Source organism: Diaporthe citri (genome assembly GCF_014595645.1).
Source record: "Diaporthe citri strain NFHF-8-4 chromosome Unknown scaffold_15, whole genome shotgun sequence".
NCBI classification, from domain to species: Eukaryota; Fungi; Ascomycota; class Sordariomycetes; order Diaporthales; family Diaporthaceae; genus Diaporthe; species Diaporthe citri.
Window position 1 is genome coordinate 522,562 of NW_025064860.1, and position 11,368 is coordinate 533,929.

Below are 11,368 nucleotides of genomic sequence, written 5' to 3' on the forward strand. Positions count from 1 at the left end.
TTGAAATTTGGGATACTGGAGTCGAATTATTCATCAGTGTTATTAGTTGTATCATTTACGAGGCTCTTCTTCCAACAGAACCACCGCCCCACCCCGAGGACGGGAGGCACAACTGTTCTCAAACCTGCCTAGATGTGTGCGTGCCCAGGTGCGTGTGTAACCACCGCAAACGGACGGGAAACCAATTTTACCCGACACAACAGGGTGAAATTAAGACTGATCATCACTAGATTGAACTAGTAATAAAGTGATTTGTAAAAGATCTCTATTCGGAGGAAGCAGTTGCAATGAACACCCGTTGGAGCCCAGAGTCCCTGAGGCTGCCCCTCGTCCAGTCGACATGACCAAATCCAGCATCGTGAAAAGCCTTCTCCCAAGCTTTTGCATCAACGATTGCGTGCGTCCTCCCGTCCTTGAACTTCCACCAACCCTCAAACAGCCCAAACACAAAATCCGCCCAGCACAGGCGCTCCTGAACCTCCATTACCAACGCCAACCCATCCGGCCTGAGGAACTGTCGCAGGTTTTTCAAGGACTGTACAAGGTCGGCCGTCGCGTGGACGGCATTCACGGCAATCACAATATGCTGGCTGCCCACCATTTCCGCAGACGGTGGCTTCTCGATGTCTTGCGCTTGATATGCCATGACAGAGTCGTACTGCTGGAACTTGCGTCCCGCCTGCGAAACCAGGCCCTGGGAAAGGTCGGTGAATGTATACGTCACCGGCACTCGATCGTGATGGCTTTGGAGAAGCGGTGCGAGGTACTTGGTCGTCCCTCCTGTTCCAGCCCCGAGCTCTAGGATTTTGAGCCCCTGCTTATGTGATTCGTGCACGATCTCGTTTGAGCTGCAGAGGCCGTCAAGCAGGCGGGTGATGAAGTCCTTCACGAGGAGGTGAAATGCCAAGCTCGGATGGCACGGTCCGTAGATGTCCTCGAGGTACTCGCGTCCTTCGACAGACCCGAACACAGCTCTTACGGCATCGGTGCGCCCCGCGTATATCTCTGCAAGGTTTTTGCCAGCGTGCGCAACAAGTTTGTTGAGGGACCTGAAACCGGGATGATTGTGTATGAGTTCGTCCAGGATGTCTTTGGATGGTTTCAAAGGAACAGGCGAATTCGTTCGGGAAAAGGACAGGTCTGAGTTCCTCGTGATGAGACCAGCATCCTCGAGGATGGAGTAGCAGAATTCGAGCTGTTTCTTCACCGCCGGAACAGCCTTGATTGGTCTCAGCTTCTCGCCGGCTTTGGCCCTTGCCAGGTTGCACCGCAACTTGCTGAAAGACTCGATGATGAGAGCGGCGCATAGCTGTATCTGGACCGAATGCACGTTCTCATAGTATCCGGCGAAACCGGCATCGGTGATAATGTCGTCTGTGCGATCCCTCGTGGCCGCAAACGCCGCAGTCGCCAACCCAGACGGCAACTCTAAAACAGCTGGGGAGCGGTCGACTTTTGCTGGTGAGCTTGGTACCGGTATTTCTGCGTACATTGCGCAGTACTAATGCGGAATTCTAAAAGTTGTTGTGAATAGAGAACGTGAAGGTGAAAAGAGCGGTTCGGGATGAGTCTCAATATCGAGTGGGCAGAGTCCAGTTGGTTGCTAATATCACGGCTCATTTACTCAGACAGTCCATGGTATTAGTCACTTCACACCAATGATCTTATGCAAACAATGTGAATCAGAATACTTGCTGTTGTTGGGCAGTGGTGGGCAAGCAACACTCCAGGGCCGTCGGACCGCGCTCGGGACTCGACTCGTTTCTGGTGGCAGCTTTGGTTGACCGCGAAGGGAAGGGATGCAAGGTTGTGCGCAAATCTTATTAAGTAATTACTAACTTTGCCTACATGCCTGTCAGCATTCTCACAGTTTCATTCCCTCGACTATCGCAAAAATGGTTCCACCCGGTTTTTTAAGAGATCGATAATTGGATCCGGAGACAGTTTGTTTGCCTCAAACTCTACTCTGGTTCTCAAATTGTATACACGAGCTTTCCAGCGCTCACCTTGCCCTGCTTCAAGTATTGTAACCCAAATAAAACTCCCTCCAGTCCTTTGCCACCCTCGTTCACTACCTGTCGAGCCGGCCTGAACCTTTTTTCGTGCAGCAGCTTCTCTGCAATCCCCCAAAACATCTTCCCATGCTCAAAGTCCTCTGGCCGTGCTTCTACAACAGTCTCCTTCTCGATTTCCTCGCCCAGTATGCTGTATCCAACCACCGTGGAACACGTAATCTTGGGATTGACCCTCCTGACAATGCTGCTGGACAGAAAGAGCAGACTGCTGTAATGACCGCCCAGATTTGACATGGAAGCGGCACAGATTTGAGCCGACTTGATGGTGGCAATGCAGTCCCACGCAAGCTTGATGCGGCCCTTGGTGAAAGTTTTGATCTGCTCGGCGCAATCCTCTGCCTGGTAGTCAACGCACAAGTCGGCGCCGAGCTCCTTCATGTATGTGAAGTTCCTGGGGGAGCATGTTGTGATGACAGTGCAGTTAGACATCTTGGCGAACTGTATTCCCATGATCCCCGATGCCGTGCTTCCCCCGTATATTAGTATGGGGATTGGCCGTGGAGACGGGTCCATCGGGAGAGGAAGCTTGAGGTCCTGGTAGAGGCCTTGTGCCTATTTGTACTCGTTCTTATTAATCGATGCCAACTTCACTCAATGATGAGGGTGATCATACCACTGGAGCGAGGCCGGAGCCGATGGCACATGCTTCTGTATCGTCCATGTCATGTGGAATCTTGATAGCGAAACAGGCTTTCGCCACCAAGAATTCTGCAAATGTTCCGTCCTGTGGCTGTCTCACGTTCCTGTATGCCCCTCATAGCTGTTAGATAGTATCCATTTTCTGCTGCAGCGTTGGGGAGATGCGCACGATCCGTTGCAAATTCCACAAACTCTGTCACCTATCTTCAAGTCTTTATCCACACCGGGGCCGATGTCGAGGATTATGCCCGCGTAGTCCAAGCCTGGACGAGTGCCAGTTGGATCACCAACCCACATGAAATCAATATGTTTCCAGTCAGAGGGATTCACAGCCACAGCAGTTGTCTTGACCAGTATGAGACCGTCGCGCAGCTTTGGTGGTGGAGAATCAATGACGCCGGCACTTCCACGGCCTTTGATTATAATGGCCTTCATTGTGGCTGGGACTCCTGTTGTCATTTTGATCAACTCAGTCTTTGAGGATTCTGAATTCTGTCGAACGCTAATCAATGAATCGAAGCTTCAAACGAGTTTGTAGATTGTCCACGCGACACAGAAAGACTTCTGGCCTTTCCGATTTTGGCAGTCCGGCTCTCGGGGCCCATCTAGACGCAAGAGAAGCTTCACTTATTAGCCCAAGAGCGCAGAGAGGATGATACTGAACGTTGACTTGATAAGCCAGGAAATAAACTTTCGGGCTTCAAGGTGCGAGTCATCTGTGAATACCGACCGACGTTGGACGAGTATTATGCCGGGAACATGTTCGGACCGTGAGCGAGACACAGAAGGCTTTCACCAGTCTGTACAGAGTACTTTAAGTTCGAAGTCTATAATAGTGCCACAGGTGTATAATTCACGGAAACATTGTATAACCACATCTATTCGGTGCCGCGTTGCTGCCCATTCTGGAAACTGTCTTTGTTCATACGTCCTAAGGGGGCATCACCTCGTGCCCGTTACAGATCCATTTCTATACCAGTCATTGGATTAGACTGCCTGAGTAATATCTTGCTGCCCTCTGCAGGCGCTGGCTGACTGTAATTTTCCGTATCTGGCGCATTGCACGTGAGATATCCCCTGCATTGAAACTCGACTTGAAGAACCCATTCCGACATTACCCAAGTTTCTAACTGAGAGATACAGCAGCCATGTCGTCTTCTGAGGTCCATGATGCAGACCCTATCGTGATCTGTGGCATGGCCATAAGGTTGCCGGGTGGCGTCAAGAACACCCAAGACTTCTGGGACCTTATGATCAACAAGAAAAGCGGCCTCATTCCCATACCAAAGGAGCGATGGAATCTCGAGGGATTTTACAGCTCTGTTCCTAGATGGGGTACCATCCAGAACAAGGAATGCTACATGTTCGACGATCGAGACCTGGCTAAGTTCGATGCTTCCTACTTCTCGTGTGGCGAAAAAGAGATCGAGCGAATGGACCCTATGCAGCGTCAGCTGCTCGAAATCACGCGCGAGTGCCTTGACAACGCCGGCGAGACTAACTGGCGGGGTCAGGAAGTCGGCTGTTATGTTGGGAACTTCTCATCGGACTGGCAGGATGATCTCTCAATGGATCCCCACGCCTCAGGGTTGTACCGTGGCTCCGGATATCTGGACTTCCTGCAGCCCAACAGAGTGTCCTATGAATTTGGCTGGACAGGGCCCAGGTACCCATTCCCATCCCAAATCGTAAGTCCATTCTTGAAACAGAAGTCGCTGACAGACAATTCAACAACAGCATGTTGATTAAAACGGGTTGCTCGTCTTCCATGGTCGCCCTCCACCTTGCCGCCGAAGCTGTTCAGAACGGCACGTGTAAATCTGCGATGGCGCTGGGCTGCAACCTCATCACCTCGGTTATCACGTCCATCGTCTTTACAGAGACCGGCGTTCTCTCGCCCAGCGGCAAGTGTAAAACGTTTGACCTGCTCGCAGACGGATACGGTCGAGGCGAAGCCGTCAACGCAGTCTTTGTCAAGAAGCTCAGCGATGCGCTTAGAGACGGGAACCCCGTCCGGGCAGTCATACGGTCTAGTGGAACGAACAACGACGGTCGGTCCAACGGAATCATGAACCCTAACACGTACCTCCAGGAGGCCCTCATCCGACAGACTTACGAGAAGGCTGGAATTACTGACTACTCAAAAACGGCCTTCTTCGAATGCCACGGTACGGGCACGCCAACTGGTGACCCTCTTGAGGTCGCAGCGGTGGCAAGAATCTGGAAAGATCACGGCGGTGTCAAGATTGGCGCGGTAAGAAACTTGGAGTGACTAGTAACGGGGACTTGTTCAGAGGTCGCTGACTGACACGGACGGGAACAATAGGTCAAGCCGAACGTTGGGCACTCAGAGGGTGCGGCAGGCCTCACTAGTATCATCAAAGGCGTTCTTACCCTCGAGCATAGGGTCATCCCTCCCAATATCTATATGGAAAACCCCAACCCAAGAAGTAAGGTCCTGCTTGAGTCTACGCCTAATGTTGGCCGACCACGGAATATCATGCTGACAACATGAGACAGTTCCCTGGGAGGAAGCAAAACTTAGTGTCCCAACCGAGGCTGAGCCATGGCCTCGAGGCAAAGATGAGAGGGTCAGCGTCAACTCTTTCGGAGTGGCAGGATCCAATGCACACGTGAGTACGGATAGACCCCGCGGCCTGAGACTCTTGCTGACTCTGGGTGGAATAACAGGTCATCCTGGAATCCTACGCGGGCTGGTTAGGACGGAGAAAGGCACGATCCGAGTCGCCGACTGCTAGTGAGGACTCAGGTATAGACGTCCAGGCACCAGGCCCACGGCTCTTGCTGTTTTCCGCAAGTCACATGAACTCGCTCAAGGAACAGGTAGAGCGGCATCAGAAGTACCTGCAGGCGGAGGGAGCAGACCTGGACAACCTGGCCTACACGCTGGGCATCCATCGAGACCATCTCAACTGTCGAGCCTACGCTATCGTGGATGATGACGGGAAAGCATCGTTTGAAACCAGTGCTTTCCACCGAAAGCCCGCAACCTCTCCACGGACCGTCTTTGTGTTTACAGGGCAGGGCGTGCACTGGGCGGGAATGGGCAAAGCCCTCTTGAAGACGAACAAGGTCTTTGGGGATTCAATCCGGAAGATGGACCGATGGCTTCGGTCCCTGCCTGAAGAGCACAAGCCAGACTGGACCATCAGGGCTGAGCTCCTCAAAGATGCCGAGTCTACCAGGCTCGGTCACCGAGGCTTCTCTCACCCGTGCGCCACGGCAATTCAAATCGCCCTGGTGGACCTTCTTGGCAGCTTGGGAATCCGCCCTGAGGCCGTAACAGGCCACTCTGGCGGAGAAGCCGCGGCAGCATACGCTGCTGGCAGTATCAGCGCCGAGGCTGCCATGGCCGTGGCCTACTTCCGGGGCTGGATCCTGATCAACGACAAAGCCGTGCCGCCGGGCACCATGGCCGCTGTTGGCCTAGGGGCCAAGGACGTTACACCATTTTTGATCCCTGGCGTCGTGATCGGCTGCGAGAACAGTCCGGTCAACACCACACTGTCGGGAGATCCGGTGTGTATCCAGCACTGCGTCGACCAGATCCAGCGGCGCCATCCTGATGTCACTGCATCGGTGCTTAAGCTCGAGACTTCTTTCCACAGTCCCTGGATCGAGCCCCTGGGCGAGCCGTACGAGGAGTTACTGAGGCCATATCTGAAAGATGCCAAAGCACCATCGATACCCCATTTCTCCTCCGTTACAGGCAAGGAGATGACCGGTGACGAGTTTGGCGCGGAATATTTCCGCAGGAACTTTGTACAAACCGTGCTCTTCAACACAGCCATGAAGACACTCCTGCAAAGCAACTCGAATAATCTCTTCATCGAGGTTGGCCCCCATCCGGCATTGCAGGCACCGGTCAAGGAAATCTTCCGCGATTACCCTGAGGCGGATCATGAATACATTGCCACGCTGCGCCGAGGCGAGGATCAAAACTTGTTCCTGCATCGCCTGGCCGGCGAGCTATTCACACGCGGCTTGTCCCCAGATCTGAAACCTGTGATTCCAACAGGGGTTGTTCTGACCGACCTTCCCACCTACCCCTGGCTTCACGACAAGACTTACTTTGACGAGCCACGCAACCCATCTCGTTACAAGGCGAGGAGGTACCCTCGACACGACCTTCTTGGAGCCCGCGTGGTCGAGGGAAATGACATTGAGCCCGCATGGAGGAACATGCTGGACTTGAAGGAGGCGGCCTGGTTGCAAGACCATGTTGTGAATGGTCAGGTGGTGAGTCAAAAGCAGTAAATCCGGCGTACAGAGTTCTATTAACTGATGGAATTTGCGTCAGGTTTTCCCCGGGGCTGGATATGCGGCAATAGTGGGCGAGGCCATCCGACAAGTCTCAGATGGCCACGACGCTTACACCATTCAAAACATGAGCATCACCACGCCTCTTACTTTGCCTCAGACTAAGAAGATGGAGCTCTACACACGCCTCATTCCTCAAGACACAAAGGGAGACGATGGGAAGCAGTGGTATGACTTCAAAGTCATGTCCTGCGACGGGCAGCACTGGGTGTCACACTGCAGCGGGCTCATCCGCTCCGGAGCAGACGCCGACATGTCAACAGTGACCAGTTCCCAGGCCGAAATGGAGTTCCCCAGACACGTCCCCTCTGAAGGATGGTACAGCTCGGTTAGGAAGTTGGGCATCGAGTGGCGTACGGCGTTCCAGGGTCTCGAGGACATCACCGCCGACACCGTGACTCGGCAGGCGTCCGCAACGGTCTATGACTTTGACGACACGACCCGCTACGCGGCGCATCCAACGCTACTAGACCAGATGCTCCAGACAAACCTTATTGCCATGACCCATGGGCTGAGGCGGCGCCTTGACAACATCGTGCTGCCCACGTGCATCGGACGGCTGGCGGTGTTGGGGAGCCAGGACCTCAGAATGCGAGTATACGGAGCAATCGATGACAACCCTTGTGGCAAGATCACCGCCCGCTCCGCCATCTATACCGATGAGGGTCGCTTGACAGTGTATATGGACAACCTGGAGTTCGGGGTGCTCCCGGTTGGCAGGAAGGAAGAGCCGCTGCTCGGGTCGTACTTTGAGTGGCGCAAAGACATCACCCTCCTGGACTCGGTGGAACAGGTCGACCCAGGCGAGTCTCGAGTTGCAGGCGCTGATGCCTCCACCACCCATAGGGAAGACTTCAAAGACATTATCCATCACCTTGGGTTCAAGATCCCCGATGCGCGGGTCTTGGAGATCGGAACAGGCGGCACAGATTGGACGCGCTTAGCCCTTGACGCCTTGCACCCTGCGCCCAATCGCCGGTTCTACTCTGGATATACATACGCCAGTGTATCTGACACAGCCGTCGACCGGGTCTCCAAGGCTTTTGAAGAAGCAGATACAGAAGTTCCGGACTTCAGCGTCGGCGGGATGGAGCAAGTTTCCCTCAGCGATGGCGCCGACCTTGTGATCGTGCCGGCACCGACGCTGGCCACCGATGATGACTTCGTCTTGGATGAGCTTGAGGCACTGAAGAACATTGTCCACGCTGGAGGGAGGATCGTCGTCTACAGCCCTAAGATCAAGAACACAGACGCAGTCCCAGAGACGGTCGAGACGGCCTCTCGGCAGCTCAAGAACCTGGGCTTTAGCGTCCATTCTCACTCCAAGACAGGTGTAATCGTCGCACAAGCACAACTAAAGACACAGCCGAAAGAGACTGTTACAGTCCTGTCGGGACAGTCAGCCGAAAGCAAGTCACTCGCGGACCAAGTCAAAACGCACTTCGAGGAGAAGGGCTCTTCCGTCAGACTCTCCCATGAACAGACAGTTCCGAATGACAGCCAAGTCGTCATCTCTCTTCTCGACCTTCAGGATACAACCAACACAGTGCATGCGCTGGATTCCAGCACATTCAGGCCTTTCATAGACAGCCTCTGCAACTTTTCGGGATCTCTGATCTGGGCCCTTCCAAGCGTTCATTCCTCCTGCACCAAACCCCACGCCGCAATGATCCAGGGCCTTGCCAGAACGGTCCGCATGGAGTACAAGGTTGACATAACACTCGTTGAGATCGACCAAGCCTCCACGGCCCGGCCAGATTTTGCCAAGCCCATCTGGAAGATCTGCGAAGGTCTCGACAAGAGGCGAAAGGGGGGCGATGTCGATGCAGACTACGACTTTGCCATTGTGGGAGGCGTAGTCCAGATCCCCCGAATGCAATGGTTTGACTTCAAGGACCCGATGTTGGGCGATGCCATCCCAGCCTCCGCAACAGCGCCGATTTTTAGGCAGGATGTTTCGTATCTCCTCGTCGGCGGCTTTGGTGGTCTGGGCCGCTCGGTCGCCACGTGGATGGTTGAACATGGCGCACGGAGTCTTGTGTTCCTTTCGAGATCTGCGGCTAGTCCTGACAACGAGCAGTTCGTCAAGGAGCTCGAGGGATACCCCGGCTGCACTGTGACGACCGTTTCTGGGGATGTCAGCAGGAACGAGGACGTCTTGAGGACCATCAAGGCTGCACCAAAGCCCCTTGCGGGCGTCTTACAACTTTCTCTAGTGCTCAGGGTAAGTATTTGAGTATTCTCATGCTGTTGAACAAAGGCTCAAGAAAACTGACACGGTTGTTTCTGACAGGATAATGCAACCAAATCCATGACGTTTGAAGAATGGGGCGACGTTGTCCGGCCACGAGTGGACGGCACGTGGAATATCCATCGGTCACTTATCGACGCCAAGGCGCAACTGGACTTCTTCATTGTCTTTGGCTCTGGTGGTGGCCACACAGGGTATTACGGCCAGGCCAACTACACGGCTGCCAACACATATCTGGACGCCTTCGTTGAGCACCGCCATAACCTCGGCCTCCCCGCCTCCATCATCGACTTGGGCGTAGTCGGCGATGTCGGGTACCTACTGGAGCAGGAGCACCTGTTTGAAGGCTTCAAGAACGGCGGCTTCTACTTCTTGACGGAGCAGCAGGTGCTCGACGCAGCCGCCATCTCGGTGGCAAACTCACGCGGCGGACCACTGCGCAGCTTCTGCCTCGGAGGGCTGTCAGAGAAGCCGATGAATGACCCGACCAACAGGGTAAACTGGAAGCGCGACGTGCGGTTCGCGGTGTCTCACCACTTCCACCGCTCCAAAGACTCTTCAGACGCAGCCGACCAGGGCGGCAAGGACGGCGACGAGGCCGAGCGATTCCTGGCCCTCGCCAGGACGGACCCGGAACAGCTGCGCGATGCGGTCACCATCAGCAGCCTGGCCAAGTTTATTGCCGCGGCCCTGGGCAGTCTGATGCTGAGGCCGGTCGAGGACTTTTCGCTGACGGAAAATCTGACGGCCATTGGGCTGGACTCGATCATCTCTATCGAGCTGGTGGACTGGATACAGCAGAAGTTCCATGTCGGCCTCAGCTCGATGGAAATCACGTCCTGCACCTCTCTTTTGCACTTGGCGGAGAAAATCATTGGCGAGTTAACCAAGGCTTGATTTATCTTCGCAGGAGTTATCATGCGATCTTTGTGCTAGGCACAAGATATTACTTAGTATCTCAATACTAGTTGCACACTTGTGTTTTGCCTAATCACAAGCCTCAATCACGAATCAGCTCTGGAGTCCATGAGAGCTATTCATCTCAGAATTGAATGTTCCAGTAATATTACCAGAACAGCTAGCCAACAGCCAATCCATTACCCCATCTAGTTCTAGGCTTTTTTGAAGTCTTGAGGAATTTGAATTTGTGTCAGACTTAGTCTAAGCTCCACTCTGACAGAGGAGAGATGCGTTGACGCCCCCAAAATAAGTCTGCATGTTTGACATGCAGGCTCGGGCCAGAAGAGTGTACAGCCTTACCAATTGCACGACGGCATCACCCGCTTCGAGGGACTAAAATATCCGAGCAAGATTCCATGGCAACGAACGCCCGCCCTGACCATTCTACTTCTCGTGGCCCCGGCGCTGGGACCCCTTTCCTGCCGAGGCTCGACCTGAGCGGGTGCCACCGAGGTCGGCAAAGGCCACCCGGTCGGTGAAGTGGTGATACCATCGGGGCAGGTCCGTTTCGGTTCGTTCAGCAACATTCCGAAGCACGTACGATCTCAAGTGTGAAGCAGTTAGTCGTCGTCGTCGGAACTGAATCTTTGGTTGGGTAGGTAGTCCCCCTTTCCCCGGGTTCCTCCCCCAACGAGACTTCCGCCGCCCCCAGCAGCGGGCAGTCGAGTCAGCTCAATCCGAGCGGTCCGAATGCACTGCGCATGTCCGAAACCCCCTAAGACTTCTTTCCGAATCCGAGCACTATTAACTCTGATCCAGAAGATTTCGGATACGAAGAAAACAACTCAGTCAGCATACATCATTTCCGCCACACTGTCTTCCCTCGGACCGACCACAAATATTCGAGGTGTACTGTTCCCTCGTAGGTGAGTCTACCAGGGAGTTGTCACGGCCCTGTGCCATTTTTTGGAATGAGTGAGTGATGTCTTTGTCCTTTCCTGCTGCTCTTGAAGACAGCTCCACTACTGTCTAGCAGACTTTGACTTCAAGCAAATCATATGTTGACTTGTTATGGCAGTACGACCTTGTTTCCTCATGTTAATATTGTCAACTTAGAGCTGCTAAGGGCGAAGTTTTTCTCTTGACTTTTGATTCTAGCAGT

At 53.9% G+C, this 11,368-nt stretch overlaps 2 protein-coding genes across 2 annotated transcripts; one reads left to right on the forward strand and one right to left on the reverse strand.

Moving 5' to 3' along the window:
- Positions 1-265: 265 nt before the first annotated feature.
- On the reverse strand, positions 266-3,149 carry INS49_005225 (uncharacterized protein; the record flags this gene model as incomplete). Its single annotated transcript, XM_043166011.1, has 4 exons — positions 266-1,466; positions 2,095-2,627; positions 2,689-2,783; positions 2,984-3,149. 4 exons carry the CDS (start codon positions 3,147-3,149, stop codon positions 266-268), a joined length of 1,995 nt encoding a protein of 664 aa, XP_043017488.1.
- Positions 3,150-3,862: 713 nt separating this feature from the next.
- INS49_005226 (uncharacterized protein) lies at positions 3,863-10,203 on the forward strand (the record flags this gene model as incomplete). The annotated part of the gene is made up of 8 exons (XM_043166012.1): positions 3,863-4,223; positions 4,381-4,402; positions 4,452-4,968; positions 5,041-5,164; positions 5,235-5,347; positions 5,406-6,974; positions 7,156-9,279; positions 9,349-10,203. The coding sequence occupies 8 exons, from the start codon at positions 3,863-3,865 to the stop codon at positions 10,201-10,203; spliced, it is 5,685 nt and encodes a 1,894-aa protein (XP_043017489.1).
- Positions 10,204-11,368: the final 1,165 nt, after the last annotated feature.